Raw genomic sequence first — 22,620 nt, forward strand, 5'->3', positions numbered from 1 at the left:
AATCCCCAGCATGAAAAAGTAAAGTAAAAATTTGCTTAGGCAGTCATTAAGAAATTTGACCATTTCTGTTTAATGCATAAGTTTGTACTCATGCTTTCAATAGTGAACACTCATTTGAGCCTATACAGAAGAGAGGAAGTTTTACAGGGCACCCACCAATAGACACATGCAATGAACAAAAGGAAGCAGAAGAGGAGAAAAATAAATCTTCCAGGTTCCTTGTATATGCTTTTTCTAGTTCAAAGTGTACTTGTTTTGCATTTATAAATTAAGAAGTTAAAGTGATATATATATATATATATATATATATATATATATATATATATATATTCAGTGTGATCATTTCAAAGCAGTCTGAGAATAAATAAGTAAAATAATAATTTACTTAATTATAGATGGAGAGAGTATGGGTGATTTTTTTCTTTTTCTTTTTCAAAGCAATTTTCCAACATTCTAAATTCAATTAAACTCCTCCTCCTTTGTTGTGAGGGTTGCCACAGAAGTGCTCTACAACTGAGCAACAGCCTTTTTTAAAATTTTGAAACATGGTCCCCCTATGTTAGCAAGCCAGCCTCGAACTTCTGATCCTGCTGCTTCATATACTTCTGAATAGTATAATGTAGACTTTATAATGAATCCTGCCTTTCTTTTGAAATAAAAAAAAATTGTATTAAAGAATTCAAGAAGGTGAAAAAATTAGGAAACTGTCTTTTATGTAAGCAAAAAAAATGGTAACACCATGCCCAGGAGACATGGCCATTGCTCTGGAGAGTCATGGCTGCTGCTGTGAAAGCTCAGGGAGACTTGAAGTCAGGAGAAGGGAAAACAGTGGCATGTATAGAATCACTGTGCTAATGCTCAGAAATCAGTGCCTTGCACAGCCCTTCAAACCAGTGTGCAAATTCCATAATGAGGGTGGAGATCAGTACTCCTGAGAAACCCCCCAGGTCCACACAGAAGACAGGTCTGAGAGAAGCCTTCTATAGTGTTTCCACAGCACTTCTGACAATGTGGTCTTCTTTCCACCCCATCAAGATTTGTAAAAAAAAATGCAGTTTCTGGGTACTTCTGAAGGGCAGCTGATATGCTACATGGACCAACCTGGTTTGGGGGGTTTACCCCTGCATCCCTAGTTATTTGCCATAGCTAAAAGGCTCATCAGATCTGTTATGGCTTTTAAATCTCTCCCATTAAAAGGTTTGGTCTTCCCAGGACTCCCACTAGGGGAGAACCTAGGAGGGTTTCCCACCCCAAAAATCCACTATCCCACCGGCCTTCCCAATGGTGCAGAATATAATTTTGTATTCTGCATTTTCAATCCTTTATTAAAGTGCTTTTATAGTTCTCATTTGGTCTTGAACATAACCATGAGTGATCAGTAACATTAAGGAACAGTAGCAATGAACTGTCTCTGACAGGTGCTGGTTCATGCAGGCACTACTTAGAACCAGCTGGATCCCCACTAGCACCAAGGATGGGGGCCAAACTGGGTGGCCTAAGTCCCCTAGCAACAACCCACATGCAGGAGGAGGAGGAGGGGTCGTCGTCCTCCTCCTCCTCCTCCTCCTCTTCCTCCTCCTCCTCCTCCTCCTCCTCCTCTTCCTCCATGCTCTCTGAACCAATGGTGATGTAAAACCCTTAGCTTTTCTTGGCTTTCAGGGCTGGAGCCTTCTCTGACTTCAGCTTCTGGCTGAGCTCTGTGGTTCTGTAGGACAAGAAGAAATGCCTATACCAACTGGATGGCATGACATTTCTGGAAGATGAGAGTCAAATCAGTGATGAGAACACAGTGTAGATGAAATTTTGTATTCAGCATTCTCACTGCTTTTGTAAAGTGCTTTTACAGTTCTCAGTTGGTCTTTAACAAGCTTGTGAGACATTTTTATTCTTCAATGATTGAACCCCTTAATGCCCCCCCCACTGCCAGACACCCACACATGTGATGTGACATGGCTTCCTGGAGGAAACAAGTCTCCAGTGAGCTGTTTCACACCAGACTAGTGATTTAGTTTATTCCATGAAGATTGCTCTGAGGTATCCCTATTAAAACCCTTCAGCCCAACCAGACTTACTGTTCCCAGTGCTCATAGATGTCCTAAACAGTGAAAGGCTGAGGAAGGATTTGTTTCTGCAAAGAAGAAACACAAAGAACCACAATTGTCACCTGACACTGTAAGGACTCTTCTTGGGGCAAACTATCCTCTCCTTGGCCTTAGAGCTGGCATAGATAGGTGGTTCAGAGAAGACTCCTTTGCTCTAGTACAAATGTCTGCTTGGTCTTGCCAATCTTCTAGAGATGGGAAGTGCAAGCAATTCTACTGGCAAACCCTTTTAACACAATGTGTCAGTTAGAGGCATCTTTGTGAGGCTGGAGCTAAAATATTCCCAGCTAGCATTTATCCAGCCTCCCTGGCACTAGCCAATCTTAGAGCTCACAAGGCATTTTTTCCACCCCTGATCTTTTAGAAGGACTTCGAAGGACTAAAGAGTCAACTCTCAAAGCACAAAGTGGAGCCCAGATACTCACTCATCCAGAGGGCATGAATGAAGCCCACTGGTCTGTGGGGAAGAGGCTGAGCCCACGTGGTACTGGGCTCTGGTAGAAGGCAGGGAACCAGGTGGAAACGAAACCCTTGGAAGAGATGCCAGAATGTTGTCTGCTCTCTCACCCCAGGGAGGCAGTTCCACTTCTGCCCTGGTGAGCCCCAAGAAGTGAGAGCACCTGCCTCTGGAGTGTCTGGTGTCCATGCAGAACAAAAGCACGTGGGCATAGACAAGGGCCATGCGCAGTGGTGGAGGCAGCTGGGAATGGGGGCAGATGAGGTACCGCGGCCCTACTGAACCCAGGCAGCAGACCAAGGCATGTTCGAGGTGCTCTGCAGCCCACCAGAGAGCCCTCCATCCTTACCAAGAACCTGCCCTGCCTCCAGGGTTTTCCTGTCCCAGGAATTGACTCCCTCCCTACACGGAGTCATAAGGTTGTTAATTAAGACTTTGGCTCCACCCCACAGCCCTGTAGGCTTTGAATTAGAATAAATTCTCATTTTTGTTTTTCAATTTGTTTACAACAGCAACAATGGCTCAGATCCCAGTGATATTATCATCTGGCTAAGGATAACATAAGATACTGGAAACTACCACTGAGGTATAAAACAATGTTAGCTGAAATGAACAGAATCTTTTAAAAATTAATATTAGGAGCTGAAGTATAGCTCATTGATACTTTACCTAGCATGCATACAGCCCTGGGTCCAATCCCAAGCACAGAAATATGTAAAATGATAAATCATGCAATGTGAATTCGACCAGCATGACATTTGTTATAAAACTTAGCAAAGTCAGTAATAGGATCTTTAAAACTAAAGACTGGTTTCAACATAAATTTCTGTAGCTTAACTATTTCAGATCTACTTTTCCCTTCTTGCTTTATTTCTAATATTAATAGATTTCTTAAGCATGCAAATTCATTTCAAACATCAAAGATACACTTATATCTAAATTAATAAATTTTTAGATTAGATACTAATTTCACTGGTAAATGATACATCTTGCACAAGTTAAAAAAAAAAAAAGTTTATTCAACAAGTCTTTTTTAAAAAAGAACAGAAGAGTAGAAGGGGCATAGAACTAGTCAGCACTTCCAGACACAAAAGAGATGCAAACTGCTGGAAGAGCTCAACTTGTTACAAGTTTGCAGGTTGCAAATGGTGTTTGTCTCATTTGGCCAGGACAAACCTCCCTGCTGTGATTGGTCGGGTCTCTCTGTTAATTACAATATAATTCTCTTAGCAAGGATTTCAGTCATCTAAATAATAAATAAATTGCAAATGGAGGTTAATTTCACAATACCATGGGTGTACAAGAGCCAGAGAAGAATAATGTGTCCGCGGAAGACATGGAGCCACACTAAAAACCACTAAACCTCTCGAGCCCGCCGCTAGCCTCCCCACCTCCCTGGCTCTGGCTCCAGAAGCCTCCTTGCTGCCCCTTCCACAGGGCGCCCTGCCACCGGCCAGAGCCTGACCAGGTCCTAAGGTCTCTCTCCACGTGTCTGCTGGTGGGTGGATCCAACAGCACAGGCCTCAGCGGCAGCACTGCTTCCTGCAGCCAGGCTTCTGCCCGCCCAGAGACACCGCCCCCCAGGCCCCGCCCTTGAGCTCCTGCTCACCTCGCCCCTTCCGCCCCTTCCGCCCCTGCCCTCACTTGGCCCTGCCTTCCAGCTCCAGACCCGCAGGCTGCACCAGGGGTGGCAGCGCACGGGGAGGGTAGAGGATTTGGAGAGTGGCCGCCCCTGGCCCCGTTCCTTTTCCACCTGGAAACCAGCAGTGGGCAGGGTCCTGGGAGACTCACCTGGCTCAGGGGCACTGGAGGACCTGAGTCCTGCGATCCAAGGTCCCTTCGCAGACTCCTGTCAGCTGGAAAGATGCACAGGCCCTTCCCAAACGCAGCCAAGGATCAGCAGTGAGAAGAGCGTGGCACAAGACTGTGCCCCTCTCCGGAAAAGAAAAGCCATATTCAGTGTTTTAATTATTGAATACCAACATTTTCCCTGTCTTCCACATACTTTCTAAATGAATGCAGTCATGAACCTTAATCAGACGTCTCTACTTTTAATGTATTTCTTCTTTGGTCAAGAAAATTTTCAGGTTTAGAATACTTATAGATATTTACATAAATCCTAACAATTTAAAAACTAAAAGTTCTCTTTAACATGCCTTTTTCAGAGTAATAAAAAATTAGGGAGAGGAGGGGAATTCTAGATGACTGACAACAAGCAAATTTTCCTTATAGTTTAAATCATTATTCATTATAACCTATATTAAGGGATAATCCTTGCTCTTTAAAAATTAACAACTTTTCACAGCTTGTGGCTAATCACTTAAAGCAATTATAGTTCTTAGCAGTTTCAAATAGAATTCAGAATAAATTATAGAAATCATGTATTTCTTTGGAACTGGAGGACAGTGTAGAGAAAAGAGCAGGTAGTTCAGTAAAGGATCACTATGTTCCTTAAAAATGTCGATGTTTTATTCTGATTTACAAATCATCTGAGGATGGAAAAACCCAACATTCCTTTTTCACTTTTAACTTAAAAAATTTAAAAAAATAAAAGATTCAATTGTAGTATGTAATATAGATATGACACAATCATCCAAAATCATATTTTCAAGGTCATATAGATCTCTGACCTAGTGTTCATGATAGCAAATGAAAACTTTTAAAAGCTGTAATACCAAACAGGCATGATGGTGCATGTCTATAATGCCACCTCTGCAGGAGGCTGAGGCAAGAAGATAACAAGTTTGAGGCCATTCTAGGCAACTTAGCAAGGCCATCTCAAAATATGTAGAAAAAAAAAAGACTGGGGACTTAGCCCAATAATATAGTACTCACCTAGCATATTCATGGCCCTAGTAACACACACACAAACACACACACACACGCACACACGCACAAATATAATACTCAATTGTTATCAAAATAACCACAATGATAACATCATCACCATCACTATCATTTCTTGGTAGCCTGGCAGGAATTCTCTCAATTTTTACTCCTAATCATATGATGAGGACGTCAGTACTATCATCCCACTGTACAGAGGAAGAAACACCTGGCTAATTTTGAATAGAAAAAAATTATACATCCATAATATACATAAATTCTTGAGAGAAAATATATTAACACAATGTTGAAAGGATTGCATGTTTAAAATATTGAGCCAAGGAAAATAAAATACTAAAATCATCAACACTTTTTTGATTTTACATTTTTTAACTTTATATTAATGTTGAGCAATATTTATTTAGGAAATTCAATAAACATTTTAAAATTAAATAAGGTATATCATAGAAAATCACTTAGTATTTAGATAATAAATGCTCTCCTGAATATTTTTGAAGCTTTGGAACTAGGAGAGTCCACTTATATGAAAACAGCATTTTACATTTTTGGGGGGTACAAGGGTTTGAACTCAAGGGCACTCAACCACTGAGCTACATCCCTAGTCTTATTTTATAGTTTCTTTTCAGACAGGATCTCACTGAGTTGCTTAGCACCTCACTTTTGCTAAAATTTCAAACTGTTAATTTAAAAATACCTATGAAAAATATGGCTAATTTGAAATGTTTGAATATATTGTTATTGATTTTTTAAATCAAAGTGTTAGGAAGAATTTTATAATACATGATGTGTATGAAAAGAAACTTGAGTAAAGGACACAGTATTTGGCACCAAATATGAGCAAAGTGCTTTGGAAAATCATGTGTGGGATGCAAAAATGAAAAATACATAGTTTATGTTACTCTGAAGTGTTTAAGTTCTTGTATCACACATGAAGCTTTACCCGAGAGAGACGGAAGCATGTGCATGTCAAATAATTTGTACATAATCTCAGTCATCAGTCATATGTGTTAGATATGATAATTTTTTTATATTGTTTCCTTATAAAAGATGTCTATAAAATTGACAATCTTGAATCCATCTTCAATGGAGACAGTGAAAAACTCACCCTATCTTCAAATTATGTCCAATATACGGTAACAAACTAGATTTACCTTGTTGCTTAAAATGAGAGTGTGGAGAGATAGAGGAAACAATAATTTTCAAGTCAATGGGTAGCAGGAAACAAAAGATCAATTCCTGAGACATAGTACAGCAAAGAAGTAAGCTTTATGATCTACTCAACTTAGTTCATTCCGAGTTCCCAGGCCATCAATTTGGACAATGAACATTGAGGGACCAGGCTGACTCCTGGATTGAGGATCTGGGGCTTAGATGGCAGGGGAAGAAAATGACTAGAATTTGTAGCACATAGATGAAGAAGTGTAGGGACTTATGCATAGAGACATGCTGGAACCATATTGGGGATCTCCCTCAATTCTGTATTTGATCAGTAGATATGTATAAATAATTTGGGAAAAGAAAAACATCAGAATGATGAGAGATCACAGTGTCCAGCACTCACACAGGTCTAGTCATTGTACCCTGATTCACCTATTACGGAGGAGAATGTCATGATTTATTGTAACTTAAATAGAGTGCACAAAGTTCTTTCACTCAGTGGTGAGAAATAAATCTCATTAATGTCAGCATTACCCCATTCTCAACTAAGAAAACTGAAAAGGATAAATACCTTTCTGAGTAACTCATTTTCATCCTGGAATAAAGATCTCCACAGCTAATGATGGTGCTCTGTGCTCAGGAAGGACTTGCAGCCAGACTCTACCCCAAAGTAGATGGGGAGCCTGGGCTAAGGCCAGTGAGCAGAACCACCGGGACTGGGCCCTAGGGGGCTCACAGCAAGGATGAGCATTCCCTTGCTGTCTCCGGGGTGCAGGCTGGTGATCCTCTGTGTGTGTGTGTGTGTGTGTGTGTGTGTGTGTGTGGAGGGGGGGCACAGGTCCTGAGAAGAACTGAAGACCTCAGTCCAGCTGCCGGGGAAGGACAAGGCGTCTCAGCTCCATGCTCTGACCTCCAGCTGGCCTCAGCTCTACTCCATCCCAGACGAAGACCTGATCTGGGACACAACTGTCCCTTTCACAGACCAGGTTACCCAGCCTCGGGAGGTCTTTCAGCCAACAGCAGCTGTGGTTCCTGTCCAGCCTTCCTGACCCTGAGGTAAGCCACAGCCCCACCATGCCACCCCCCCACCAACCCCCCAAACATGCCTGCTCACATGGCCCCGGGTGACTGGGAGAAAGGCTGGCTGGGGATGCTGTCACACAAGTCCAGGTCAGCTGAATTTGCTAGAACAGGAGCAGGAAATCAGTGACCAGTAACAGCAACAGCACACAAAGGCAGACACACAGCAAGTTCATGGGGCCTTCATGGGCACTCCAGCCTCACATGGGGAAAATACAGCACAGCCTCACATTGTTCTTTGGGTTCCCAAATATGTTTTTTTTTTTCTTAATTTATTCACAAAAAGTTAAGTTTCAGAGTTTATAGGGGCTGTCCATGGGCAGAAGTCTGGGAAGCTCTGTACACAGGGCTGGGTGAAAAGGGAGCCTCCAGATGGAAAGGTACATTTTAGTACAAAAAATAAAAATGGGAACCACATCCACTCCACCCTGCTCCCCAAATAAAAATACAGAAAAAGAGATAGCTCAGGTCAATGGGGACCCTGGGACTTCAGGGTGTTTTAAGGGTTTCACAGACGGCAGGGCTTACGGGGGCTGTCCCAGCACTGGGAGGGCCCCTGCATTAGTTGGTAGAACAGCACGTAGCCTTCACTGGATGCCACTTGACTTTCACTTATAGGGGAGACACAAGAGTCATCATAGACATGCCAGCCAGTCTGGCTTCGGCACAGGGCTGTGTAGTGGCCAGAGTGGACACTGCCTGAGTGGTTGCACAGGGCATAAAGCTCGTAAACAGGGCTCACAGTTCTGTCACTGGTGAAGTCCTCGAGGCTCATCTGCTGCAGGGGGAAGTCGACATCCAGTGAAATCTTATTGATGGTGCCCTGGGAGGAGGAGAATCGGTTCAAATGGAGAACGAGGATGGAGGGGAATCTTTGTATTGTCAACTTTTTGGTACTCTGTGTTTTCTGGCCACATGGGTCACACACTGGGGCATTCTCCAACTCTATCTCTTCTTCCTTGGTGAAAAGGTGAAAACAATCCCACAGAGAGACCTTCTCCCCAGAAAACCTGTCCTGGGGGATGGGCAGGGACAGATCAAAAAAAACCTCAAAGGTCATGGAGTGAGACCCACAGGCCTGGCACATGCGACAACTTCTCAACTGGCCCGCAAACAGGTCCACCATCTGGCTACCCTCTCGTTCCAGGTAATGCTTCCACATGAGGTCGGCTCGATCATCATCACTTAACTCTGGTCCTTTGAGCAGAGTCTCTCCTCTGAGAGACGGAGAGGGAGCTGGATCATTGGCCAAGATTGGTGGAGCCCGGCAACCTGGTCTGTGGAGTTCCAGGTGTAGTCGCTCCATGAGGAGTCTCAGGAACTCGTGGGCATCCTGCTGGTTGTTTCCAGAGAAGGAGGGAACGTATTTCTGGAAGACAGCTTGGAATTCAGTAGGATCCACAGCTTCACAGGAGTTAGGGTGCCAGAGGGCACCCATCACATCTGCAAAGGCTTCAGTAAGTTCCTGGTCCTGGCCCCTTCCAGGCACCTCTGGACGGAAGTTTCTTTGTAGACAGAAGTCTCGAAGAGGCCGAGTGCTGCTCAAGCACTGGAGCACAGCATTCAGGAAGCAGGTATTTCCTAGGTTTTGGAGGCCAACATGACCAGAGCCCAGAAGTAGTGTATGATGAGCAGATGCGGAATGGGCTAAGTTGGTCCAGAAGGGGATGGGCAGAATCACAGTTGGGGGTGGTGAGCCAGGCAGGGGAACCCCATGATCTGCCTGGAGGGGATGAGGCCCCCAGGTCTGTCCCCATCCAAGTTCCAGTTGCTTGAGCCATTCATCAGTGGGACCTGGCAGGGGAGGAAAATGTCATAGCATAGAGTTTGGCCCAGGGACTGGGTTCCAGTGATCCTTGCTGTAGGCCCAGGGTACAAATTGTAGCTGAGACCCTACGTGGGATTGGACATTGACAGGGGGTTTCAGGTCCTGCTCAGGCAGTGCTGAGAATCCAGGGGCCTTGTGGAAACCACAGGCTGGACCTGTCCCACCATGAGGTGGTGTGAAGGCCAAACAGGGCCAGGCTCTAGCTCAGGGTCACTCCCCCCTGACTTCACACAAACCTCTGCCAGCCAGACAGCAGCTATGGCCAGAGATGTTGCCCAGATAACTCCTTCTGCAAGGCCCATGCCATCTTTGTTGGTCCCAACCACTTCATTGTCTCTCACCAAATATGTTTTTCTTACTTTCTATGGTACCCACATGTACAGGATCCAAAATAAAACACATGGTTTAACCACAGGTTTTCTCTTCCCAGGCTTATGATTTTATAAAATGAATCAAGAGACTGCATCTGAAGTGGAGCTGGTCACTGGTACCACTCCCCACCCTCCTGGGCAGGCTGGCTAACCAACTCTGGAGGAAGGTGGCTCCACAGGCCCTGCAGCTGGAGCTCCACACACTGGGACTGAGTGGCTGCTGGCCAGACTCACGGCTCTTTCTGCTGGTGCTCTTGCTCCTGTTCCTCCCCTGGACCCATGTCAGTGGCCCTCGGCCTACAGAACCAGGAACTGCAGACCTGGGGCTTGGAGCCCTTCCTCCTGGCTCATGCAGTGGCCATATCTGACTGCAGTACCCCAGTTCCTGTACTGGGGTTCTTCCACAAACCTAGGGGCAGGCATGTTCCCTATTTCACAGATAAGAAACACGACTGAGGTTCAGTGATTTACCCAATGTCCCAACCCCAAGTCCAGGATCCATAGGGTACCTAATAAAGCCATAGATCCTGGGTATTGTCCAGATATGGGACAGGAAAGAGTGGATTTACCGTGCCAGCCCAGCTGGAGGCTCTACTCAACATAGGGTGGTGGGATCTCACTAGATCTTACAAGACCTTTGTGTGACGGAAGGGCTTCATGTGAGCAGCTACGAGAGCCAAACTGAGGGCTCCCTGGGTTCCTGGGCTCATGGACATTCTGGGAATTCCCACCTGTTCTCTGCATGGCCTGCAGTGTGAAGGGACCTGTGCTCCTGGGCAGGGAGTCATCTTCAGATGCAGCAGGATTCCGATGGCCCACATCCACTCCTGCTGGCTGAAGAGAAGACAGTGAAGAAACAGCCTTTACTGACCAGAAGAAACAAGGAGGAGGTGAAAATCTGTGTTCAAGTCAAGATAGCCACCACTGGGTTGGCCACACTGCACTGTGGAGCCTGCGGAGACCAGGCAGGAAGACAAGTGGGAATGGGAATAGGGGAATTGTCTAAGTCTCTTCCAGCTTCCTGGATCCAGCATCTGGGGAAAGTCTCCTGTAAAATGCTCCTAGTGGCTGGGTCCACCCAGCCCTGAGGCCCACTGGGCATGGACAGCTCTGGCTGCAGACTGCATGGGCTATATGTGCCTCCAGCCTCACCAGGCCCTGCCAGCCTCCCAGAGACGATCAGGGGAAGTATCCTGTGGGCACTCCTGTCCCTGAAAGGTGGACTTGGGGCCATGGTGCATGCCCGGAAGCCTTCAGCACAGCTCACAAGCTGCAGTGGAGGTGATCAGCTCAGCTGCCCTCTCAGCCCGGGCCATACCAGCAGGCATGTCACAGTCCTCAGGCACCAATCTGCTTGTTGTCACCTTGGTACACATCTGGGCCTTCCACTGACTCATCCTCTGCTGCACCATTCCTATTCTTGTTGAGACTCTGTGAATGAGGCTGTTTCAGGGGGTAGCACCACCCAGGCTTTCCTGCTCTGACCACCAGCTGAGTCAAGGTGCCAGTGACTCAGTCCTTCCAGACTAGGGACTGTGCACTGACCAGGGCCCTGAGCTGAGGTATGAGCCCAGGCAGCATCCTCTGAGGGAGCTCCCAGCAGTGGGGAGTACTGACAGCTCTTGGGGTGTGGACTTACACCTGTCCAAACGCCTGCAGAGACATTCAAAGCCCACTCACCTGGTGAATGCTGGCTCCAAGGCTCCTGGACTCAGCAGAGGGTCCCGCTCTCTCCATGCCCCGTGGGGAGTGCTTGTGGGCCTCAGGGAAGGTAGCTGTGACAGAGGGAGTCAGACCCACGTGGCCCCAGCTGGTTCTGCATGGACCTGCCCCATGCCCTTCAGTCACTCTGGGTCTTACTAGTCCCCCAGAGGGCACAGGCCCTGATCCTTCAGCACATGGTTCACCTCTGACACATCCTGCCACAGCACAGAGAGTTTGGAAGTCCCTCCTAAACACAGGGATTGCCCCAGTTGAAATCTACAGAGACCCCTTGATTTCTGCCTTCTCTCATTCACTTCCCCTCTTACCCTACCATCCTGCTTAACCAGCTCGACCAGCACAGTGGGCAACAACAGGTTGAGGCCCGTGCAGCCCCCACAAGCCACACTGAAAACATGGGCACAGGTTTATATATGTGTGTTTTACCTTCCCTGCTGGAGGTGAATTCTGGGGGGGCAGGAGCTTGTTTTCAAAAACCTCTGCCTCAGTTCCAGGCCAGGGGCATGAGCACAGAGCTCCAAACCAGATGGCAGGACCCTGGGGTTGAGTCATCTCTGCCCCTGAGGATGCTGAGTATGTGTCCTAACCTCAGGCCTCATATGAAGGGGAGATGAAGCTCTGTCCTGCCAACTCCCCTAAGCAGCAGGTTGGAAGAAAGAAGGCTGTGCAGGTTCACAGGTTCTCAGGAGGAGTGCCAATGGGGGGACCTGATACTGTTCCTGCCTCAAGAAGATGAGGAGCCCACAGGCCTGGAATGCACACAGGGAAAACCCGTGGCCGGGGAAGGACCTCAAAGAGAAGTTCAGACTTCACCCTAGAGAGGTAAGTGTCTCAGAAATCACCCTGAGTTTCTCATGCTGTTGTATGAGTACTTCCAGGTTTGCCTGCAATCTGTGCTGAGGTAGATTTCCTTTTAAGTCTTTGGTTTGGTTTGTAAATGAATGAAATGCTATGATTTGAGCCACAAGGAAGCCTGTGACACACTGCACTGTGGTTAACCAGGAGGGCCAGGAACTTCTCCCAGAAACAGCTGGGGTGGCATGGAAGGCCTGCATCCCAAATGTCAGTCACCCAAATGTCTTCCTAGGGCCTGGGTGCTGAGGGCCAGCAAACGGAGAGTACCCTGTCCTTCCTCCCACTCCCCTGACCCAGCTGGGGTTGACACTGACCTTGTGGAAGGAGGCTGCTGTCCACTGCAGGGAAGTCTCTGTGTCTGGGTCTGGTGGCAGCCAAAGACAAGGATCGGTCCTTCTTCCTGACCACAGGGTCATGCGATGGACAGCTCTGCCGAGGTGTTTCTGCCTGGCTTGTGTGGTGGGATTGGCAGGGCGTAGCCATGACACGATTGCCTGGAGCAGCTGCTGCCATGGTGCTGTGGCGTCCCTCCATCATGGATTTCTTCAGGATCTGGAAGGCTGAGAGTGGTGTGATTCTGAGTGCTGTGCGGCAGGACGAATCCTCCCTGTGTCTCTCAGGACGTGTGGGAATGCCTGTGGTGTGGCTGTTGGAGGTCAGGTGCTGGGACAAACTGCCACTGAGACATCTGAAGTCCAGGCTCGGCCTCCGAGGCTTGGACTGGACGCAGAGGTCTTGGCCATGACCACAGATCCCGCTAACACAGGGCCCACTGCCCTGGGCAAGCTTCTGGCTGGCCATGTCACTCCTCATCTGGAATGAAGTCCTCGAGTTTTGAGAGAAGCTGTCACTCCTGAAAGAGGAAGAAGGGAAGGGCAGAACTGACTCCAGAAAGGAATCAGGGGGTGTCAAAGCCCCAGGCACCCCTTTGGACTGGAGGAAGCTGGCTGAGGCCTGGCAGCTCTGACGTCTACCTGGGACATGTATTGCTCATCTGTGACTCTCCCCACCTAGGATACCAGGGCAACCCGTGATTCAAAACATGTGGGATGTTCTCCTGAACTGCACCCCTGTGCCTCCACTGTGTGGAAACTCAGCCAGTGTTTGCCTCACCACCCCATGAACCTTGCTAAGCTGGGTCATCCTTCTCTGCATCCCAGCAGGTGTTTCCATGCCCCTCACACTGCCTGTTTGCTGACGGAGGGTCACTCTTCACTGAACCCCAAAAGGATGTCCACATTCTAGACACACCCCTCACACTGCCTGCTTGCTCACTGTGGCTGTCTTCCCTGCACCCCACCAGGTCTAGACACACCTTCACACTGCCTGCTTGCTCACTGTGGCTGTCTTCCCTGCACCCCACCAGGTCTAGACATACCTTCACACTGCCTGCTTGCTCACTGTGGCTAGTGTTCCCTGCACCCCAGCAGGTCTAGACACACCCCTCACACTTCCTGTTGTCCTTGCACCCCAGAAGGGTGTCCACACAACCTTCAAACTGCCTTCTTGCTACTGAGTGTCAGGCTTCCCTGCACCTCAGCAGGTTTAGACACCCCTCTCACACTGCCTGCTTGCTCACTGTGGCTGTCTTCTCTGCACCCCAGCAGGTCTAGACACCCCTCACACAGACTGCTTTCTCACTGAGGGTCAGTCTTCCCTAAACCCCAGCAGGTTTAGACACACTCCTCACACTGCCATCCTTGCACCCCAGAAGGGTGTCCACACAACCCTCACACTGCCAGATTGCTCACTGTGGATCACTCTTTCCTGCACCACAGCAGGCTTCCCCTAGCCACTCACACTACCTGGATGCTCTGTTAGACCACATGGAGGAGACACACTGGAAGGCAAATATTGAGAGGTTGAAAGCAACCTGATATGGTGTCAGAGAGCATCCAGCAAGCACTGCCACCTCTAAGTGTTCACAGGATCCAGCTCACAGGCTAGAATTCAGTACACTAGGGGATGTCTGAACCAAGCCCCAGATCTGGTTTCTATCATGAGTCACAGTCTATGAAGAGGCATTCAGAGGGGTGAATACCTCTCCATAAAATGTAAAAATCTATAGCAAAGTTTCCCATTTGGGAACTGTATTCAGGTTAGAAAAGGTGTGGATCACTATTTTTTAAACTCAAGTGGTAAGGAAGAACACAGACGCAAGACTCTGTCAGGTTCCACATTCTCCAGTCCTTATCCTGGGCAGCACCCTCTGGGAACCTCCCGGTCCCCCTACACAACATCTTCTGCTTCACAAAAGTTTCATTTCAATATGGGTTTGGGGAACTGTACCATAAGTTTCTGAGTTTCAGGTCTCTTTTTTCATCCTTTATGTCAGGATTCTTAATAGGATTTTGTTTGTGTGGAAGAAAGTCAATATTCACAATAGCATCTCAGCTATTGGAGGCCTCAAGGGTCTCGATGCACCTGAGATCTCAGAAACACACCAAGGTGCAGCTGTTTCTAGAGGGCAGGGCCTCTCAGGCCTACCCACAGAACATCTGCCTAGTGCAAGTCCTCAGCTCTCAGGTCACATAGAGAAGTAGCCACCAGCGTGTAAGAAGACTGGCAGGCGTGCAGGCCCGAGCTGTCTCCTGTCAACGTGAGCCCTGATGGTTGGAAGCGCCACTTCTGTTCCCAGGCTTCCTGGCCTCCCTAGGCCTCTGACTTCCTTATGTCCCAGGCACAGATCAACATCTGTGGGGGATTACGATGGTCAACCTTATGTTGTGCTTTTCACAGTTTATTTTTTAATATTGTTTTTAGTTGTAGGTGGACACATTACCATTATTTTTATTTACTTATTTTTGTGTGGTGCTGGGGATCGAATCCAGTCCCTCACCCATGCTAGGTGAGCATTCGACCACTTAGCTACAACTGCAGCCCTTCAAAGGTTATTTTTATAAAGAAGTTAAAGTCATTCATAAGGAGAAAGAATTAAGAACAAAATAAGGTTGATTGCCCATCAGAATCAATGGGGGCCAGGAGGCTGTACCGTGGAACTCTTTTCATGCCAAAAGAAAATCAGTTTTGAAATTTGGAGCCAATAGAGTCTCTCATAAAATGAAGATCCCAAAGCTGAAGCATGGCGGTCTTACTTGTAAACCCAGAGACTCAGGTGGCTTAGGCATGAGGATTGCAACCTCAATGCAGCCTCAGAAATATAGTGAGACTGTCTCAAAATTTATACAGAAGGGGTGTCCTATATGCATACATGATTATATGATCAATGTGATTATACATCATATACAGCCAGAAGAACGAGGTTCTTCTCCATATATATATTTCAAAATACATTCTAATCTAATGTATAACTAAGAAGAACAAATCAAAAATGATAAAAGAGGGGCTGGGTGAACTCACTGGTAAGCACCTTTAGGTTCAATCGCCAGAACTGAAGAAATGAACATGACACGAAGTTACATGAGACAAATGGGCAATGTGTCACGGGGGCCTCATGTGGCTGCAGAAGGTGAGGGAGCCAAGAAAGGAAACCAGAGGAGGCCTCACTCAATGATTCATAAATTGTGCTTTTCATACATGTTTTAATCCATTAAGTCCCCTGGATTTTCAGTCTTGTGAATATTTCAATGAAATGAACACAGGTGCATTACAATCAGACTCTAGCGGTATCTACCTTTTATATGTATTTTCCAAATCCGTGGAATATATAAACGCTGCCACCATTCTCCTCTTACTTTTACCAATAGAAGAGAACTCTAAGGATACAGCGTTTATTTCAAAGTGACCATCAATGATGCATATTTGCTCACTTTTCATAGGTGTCCTGTGTGGAAAACAATGGCTTAAATGAACTGCAGGGCCTAGAGGAGGTGGGCTCTCTCTGTCTTGTGACAGGAACACTCCTGGGGCCACCTTTCCTTCTGGTCCCCTGCTTCTGCCTGAAGAGTGCCCTGGTCAGTCATGCCCTCAAGGCAGATCTCCTGGAATCTCTCTCAGCTCTCTTTCTCCTGAGAACGTCTTTGTTTTTACATACCTGAAGGGTCCTCTCACAGGACAGACTTTGGAGGGTCTCTCCATCTTTCCATTAATCTCAGGAGTGTTTCCTTTCTCATGTGGAGTGCTGTTAAACAGGGCTTTAGGGGCAGCATCTGACAACTCCCATGTCTGGGCTGGAGTCTGGTTGGCCTCTGCCCCTTCCTTTAAGAACTGTTTTCATATCACTGCATCTCTGTATGTTGAGAAAGTCTGGATTCTGTCCTGAATGCTGTGTCGGGCCTGCTGTGTGGACTCTGGGTTGTCATAATCCTTGTGAGAATGGACATTTTTCTTTCTGCAGGAGAGTGTCTGGTATCTGTCTCGCCTGGGTGTGTCAGTTAATCTTTGTCCAAGACTTTTCTGTGTGGCTTGGTAATGGACCCTGGGGGCTATTTTGCTCTTGAAGAGCAGAATCAGAGCAAAATCACAATCATGTCCAGAACCAGACTCTGCATGGTTATGCTAGAGCATAAGGAAGGCAGCACCAGGAGACAGAGCCCAGGGTAGCACAGACAGGAACACCCACATGGCAGGCAGGGGCCACCTCCTGCTGCTCCTACACATGCAGCTTGTTTGAGGTCACACTGCACTCTTCATGGGCCTCCCCTGGTGACACGTGGTTCACCACCTGAAGTCTCACCACAGGTTGTGACATTTCACTCAGAGAGGAGGTGACTATATTTAGTGACTATCATGCACGTAGGTGTGCCCCTTGCCACCTGCAATCTGCCCCCTGCCATCAGGGAAGATTCCTCACTAGGTTCTGGAAAAGGAGAATCACAGCCCAGCCTTACAGACTGGGCTTCCTGGTGTCTCTACTGAACACACAGTTTTGAAAACTGAGATAACTTCCCAACCAACCATCTACTGGTGTGTTGTCTTAACTCTGTAACCTAGAAGACTCTCTTTAATGTCTAGTTTGCTAGTGCATCTGATAATCCTGAAAGACTGAGTCGTTGGGCCCAGCAATGCTGCCACAGCTGTGTGTAGGTCCAGGTCCTCTGCCACACTCCTTCGATGGCATGGACCATATGTCTATCATTCATCTATCATCTGTCCCGAGTTCCTGTCTTCCCAGAGCTGTAACAGTAACATAAAATCCATAATACCAGGCAGAAAGTTTCAATTTCTCTGAAAGGTCATCAAAACTGGCTAGAGTAGGGGCCACACCAGTATTCCAAGCTACTGAAGGAGTTGGGGAAGGAAGATCTCAAGTTCAAGGCCAGCTGAGCAACTCTGTGACACCCTCTCTCCTAACTAAAATTTTAAAAAGGCTTGGGATGTGGCTCAGCAGTAGAATGCTCACATAGCATGCACAAGACCTTGAGTTTGTTCACTATTGTTTCAAGGAATCTGACTAGGGTAATCCAGAGAGGAGGTGAATTCCAGCTGGAAAGATAACAGAGGTTTACAGAGGAAGCAGACACAGAGAGGACCCTGACGTCCCGCTCCAGCAGGGACACTGCACATCGGCCCTATGACCCATGAGCAGGGTCTCAGGAGTGAGTAGTGCAGTGCCAACATCGTGTTGGGCCTTCTGCACTAGGTGTGATCTGCAGCAAGCTCAACAGTGATGTCGGTCACTCCCAGGAAGGTGGGTCTCAGGACCCCCATCTTCCTGCATCAAAAGGAACATCCCACAAATCCTCAGGGGCATGACATGAACATTAGTTTCAAGGCATAAATGTTGAGTACCTTGTACAGAAACGTGATTTTAAAACCTGGAACTCTCCCCTCCTTGGCAATTAGTGGGAGGGGATACAGCCTGAGAACAGCAGGAGACAGGGCTGATCTGTCATGGACTAGTTGATGGTCCTGGGAAAGCCTGGCATTCGCTATTCCCATTCTGAAGATGAAGTCAAGGAGTTGACAAAGTGAACATGATCACAGACAACGACAGAACCTGAATCTGGACCTCACCATGACTGGGCAGAAGCCCCAGGGACCCTCGACACAGGACCAGGGAGCTGCCTAGTACAGGGGCCCTGACTTGCTGGCCCTCTCGTCCTGGACTTAGCCCCTCTCTCCATGAGTGCTGGAGGCTGAGCTGTGGACCATCAGAAGGAAGGTGCAGGGATTTTCCAGGGGATCAGTTACCCTCAGATGGGGTCTAAGCTGAATTCAGTGGTGTGTGCACGTGATCCAGTTACTCAAGGTTCTGAGACAGAGGACTTCAGATCCTAGGCCAGGCTTGGCAGCTAGTAAAATGAGGACAAATAGGAGGTGTAGCCCCTACTCTGGCAGCCAGCATCCCCAACCTGAGGCCATGCTGCAATGGAACCTGTCCTGCCCTGGACACTGCTGTCCATGAAATGTGACCAAGGCCCAGGGTTTGGTGGCTCAAGAAAGATTGTGTAGGAAAACACTCCCACAGATGACATGAAGTGAGCCACCTCCATCTGCCTTAATCTTTGTAACATAAGTTAAATATTTCTAAATCAACTGATAAGGAGCATGACTTGAGATCTGCTGGCTCTGGGAGCAAACCAGAACTAGCTTTGGCAGAGCCAAGCAGCTCCATGGCTTTTATTGCTCAAACAATGGGAATAAAAGGAAATATAAGTGTGTGCAGGCTACAGGCACAGTGCCTGTGAGAGGCAGCTGGGGCTGGAAAACAGAGGACTGTTCCTGGCGGGGAGTCCATGCAGGTGGAACAAGCCAAATGAGGCACAAAGTGCTTTAAGTGTGGCTGTCACCACTGAGGCTCAGGATTTCATTTTATTTTGTAGCATGTTATGTCATTTTATGTTATGTTATTTGTTGGTACCAGGGAGAGCACCCAGGGGTGCTTAAACATAGATCTACATTCCTCAGCCATTTGTTTATGTTTTATTTTGAGACATTATCTCACTAAGTTGATCGAGGCCTTGTTAAGTTGCTAAGTCTGGCTTCAAACTCTCCATCCTCCTACCTCAGCCTCCTAAGGCTCTGGGAAGACAGACATAAGCCATTCTGCCTGGACAGACTCTGGACTTTAAATTTCATTTAATTTAAACATTTTCAATCTAAGAAGCACTTGTGGATAGCAGTCACTACAAGAAATGGCACAGCTCTAAGCAGAAGCATGGTAGGACTGGTTCCTACCAGCATAGGGAAAGACAGCCAGGTTTTGTTTTCAGTTCTGAAACTCCAGACCCTGATGTGTTTGTAATCCTTGACAAAAGGACATTTTCAGGGACCCAATCATCACTTGCTACTGCCAAGCAACTGTGAGGGTTAATTTAGATGACATTCTGTTGTGTGCTTACCTGAAGAGAGGTCTTCCCTCTGGGGTTTACAATGGCCAAGTAGGAGCACAGGAGCCCAGGGTTGGTGTGGTCACTGGACATGTTTGTTCCAGCTTCTTCAGGGGCACAGGGGCACCTGGCCTAATGTGGTCATAGGACCAAACATGTCATATCTTATAGCTGTAAGGCAGGAGCACAGGGGCCCCTGGACCAGTGTGGTCACAGGACTCTGCCTGTCGCATCTTACAGATCTAAAGAAGGGACACAGGAGCCCTGGGTCCAGTGTGGTCACAGGACCATGCTTGATCAAACTCATAGCTCTAAAGCAGGCATGCAGCAACCCTTGGGCTGGTGTGGTCACGGGACCATGCTTGTCCTAAGTTACCCCTCGACAGCAAGGGCACAGGATCCCCTAAGGTGGTGTGTCACAGGACCATGCTTCTCCCATCTTACTGCTATAAAGCAGGGGCACAGGAGCCCCTGGGCTGGTGTGATCATGGGATCATGCTTGTCCCATGTTACAGCTATGAAGCAGGCACACAGGAGCCCCTGACTGGTATGGTCACAGGACCATGCTTGTCCCATGTTACAGCTATAAAGCAGGGGCACAGGATCCCCTGGGCTGGTGTAGTCATGAGATCATGCTTGTCCCATGTTACAGCTATAAAGCAGGGGCGAAGGTGCCCCTAGGATGGTGTGGTCACAGTAGCATGCTGGTCCCATGTTACAGCCCTCAGGCAGGGACACAGGAGCCCCTGACACTCATCCCTACCTTGCACTCTGTGGGCCATGGCTCATGCACTGGTCCAGGTGGAGGTACTGGTGGAGGAACTCCTGTGGGGCTCTGGAGGACCATCTGGGCCGTCCTTCCTCCCCCACAGAGGAGCTGCGTGTGATCAGCGTGGGCTTCCTGCAGTGTGCCAGGGTGGAGCGTCTATTTTCTTGGAGGTGCTGCTGACATGAGCGGTTCAGCTGAGCTGTGGATGGAATGGAGCGCTGACTGGCGGAGGAATCATTTGTCAGGGAGTCTGTGGATAAAAAGTAAGGACAGGTGGGGCCAAGCACAGTGGCACATGCCTGTAATCCCAGTGTCTTTGCAGTCTGAGACAGGAGGGGCACATTTCAAAGCCAGCCTCAGAAACCTATAGGTGCTAAGCAGTTCAGTGAGACCCTGTCTATAAATAAAATACAAAATAGGACTGGGGATATGTGTCAGTGGTAGAGTACCCCTGGGTTCAATCCCCAGTACCAAAAAAAAAAAATAAGGAGAGGTGAGAAGATGGCCATGTCCTAAAGTGTGTCCTCAGAAGGACAGATATTAAGTATCACGGTGACGCCCAGACTCACCTTCACACCTCACATATTCCTGCCCTCCCTGCAAGCATGATGATTCTTTGGTCATGTATCTCTTTCTGCTTTGAAGTAGCCCCAAGGTGTGTGGTCAGCCTTGGGCAGGGAGGACTCCCGTATTGATACCAGCTATGCTTAATCAGCCTCCTCCACCAGGTCACAGGATGTGCCCTGCTATGTATGTCACCTAGGTCCCTCCCGCCTATCCCTGCAACGCCCCAGGGACAGAAGAGCACCCTCCAAAACAATCCCAGAAACAAACCCCACGTGTGATACAGAATCTTCATATTTGTTATGGTAACTGTTTCTCCTTTGTGAGCATCATCCCCAGACTCTTTACAAAGGGAAGCACTGTCAGGAAATTGTTTCCTGCTACCTGAAGTCAAACTGTGTCCCTCCCGGACTCATCCTGATCCTGCAGGCTTTATCTTGGGTGTTTTTTTGTGGGTTATATGAGGAACTGGAAAGTGGCAAAGGAAATAAAAATACAGGGTTGGCTCGAAGGGTTAAAAAGAGGTGGCTGAGTGAGGAGGAGCATCTTCTTGTCTGAGCACTCAAGAGGCTAAGGTGGAAGGAGGATGAAGTCCAGAAGCTCAGGCCAGCCTAGGTGAAACCTGAAGAGACCAACTCAAAACAGAATGGACAAATTGTTTTAATTTTTTTAGATGTTGATGGACCTTTACTCTATTCATTTATTTATGTGAAGTGCTAAGAATTGAACCCAGGGCCTCACACATGCTAGGCCAGTGCTCTACCACTGAGCTACAACTCCAGCCTCAAGACAAAATTTTTGTAAAGAAAAAAAGATCCCAAACGCCACAAAAATCTTTTCAGTGAAACAAGTGTCGTGGTGGGTCCTGATGCCTCCCTTAAGGAATGAATGATACCAGGGTGTGTCTGCTGGGACCTTGCAGAAGTGTCTCACGGGATTGAGAGATGCAGGATCTCTTCCTCCACAGAACCGTCTTTCAGGAATACCAACTAGAGACTCTAAAGACCCCATGGTGCACGCCTGAAGCACTGGGTGAGAGCAGAGAGCATTTGATCCAATTGACAGAAAGAGTCAGAACCTCTGTCAAAGACTTGCTCCTATTATTGGGGAGGTGATGTGAATTTCAGCAGGTTCACCTCAGAATGCTGAGCCAAATGGGTCAGTGAGGAGGGAGCCAGGGTCAGGGCAGGACCTGGTGGAAGGGTTCAGGGGGAGCTTCCAGTACAAAGGGGCTGATGCCCTCAGGAATGGTTCTGGCAGAAGTCAGGTTCACAACTTATATCCTACCTGGCTGAGGCAGAATCCCACTGTCACCCAGAGATACGTCCTGGAGTCAGTCCTGGCTAGCTCTAGACTCTGTGAGTTATGACCTGTGAGCTGGACTTATATCATGTCTCTGGTTTCAGGGAGAAGCTCCAGGCAGAGCTGCCGTCACATCCTTCTGTGACCGTGGACGGTTGGTGTGAGTGTGGGCTTCTCCTCACCAACCACAGGGGTGGATCCAGAGAAAAGATGTTGGAAGGCTCTCGACAGGCCCAGCCGGGCAAGGGGGCTCCTCAAGTGAGTCTGAGGCAATGGAAGTGGGGTGCCTATGAACACACAGCCCAGGCCAGTAGAAAGATCGTCAGCTCTGCA

The 22,620-nt window shown here is 47.8% G+C and overlaps 1 protein-coding gene across 1 annotated transcript; it reads right to left on the bottom strand.

Moving 5' to 3' along the window:
* Positions 1 to 7,674: 7,674 nt before the first annotated feature.
* On the bottom strand, positions 7,675 to 21,045 carry LOC144251543 (ubiquitin carboxyl-terminal hydrolase 21-like). The gene is given in 7 exon segments (XM_077794398.1): positions 7,675 to 7,748; positions 8,173 to 9,627; positions 10,575 to 10,677; positions 11,524 to 11,618; positions 12,735 to 13,273; positions 20,416 to 20,671; positions 20,991 to 21,045. Coding segments are annotated over 7 exon segments (2,577 nt in total).
* Positions 21,046 to 22,620: the final 1,575 nt, after the last annotated feature.

This window comes from Urocitellus parryii, unplaced genomic scaffold (genome assembly GCF_045843805.1).
Source record: "Urocitellus parryii isolate mUroPar1 unplaced genomic scaffold, mUroPar1.hap1 Scaffold_105, whole genome shotgun sequence".
NCBI classification, from domain to species: domain Eukaryota; kingdom Metazoa; phylum Chordata; class Mammalia; order Rodentia; family Sciuridae; genus Urocitellus; species Urocitellus parryii.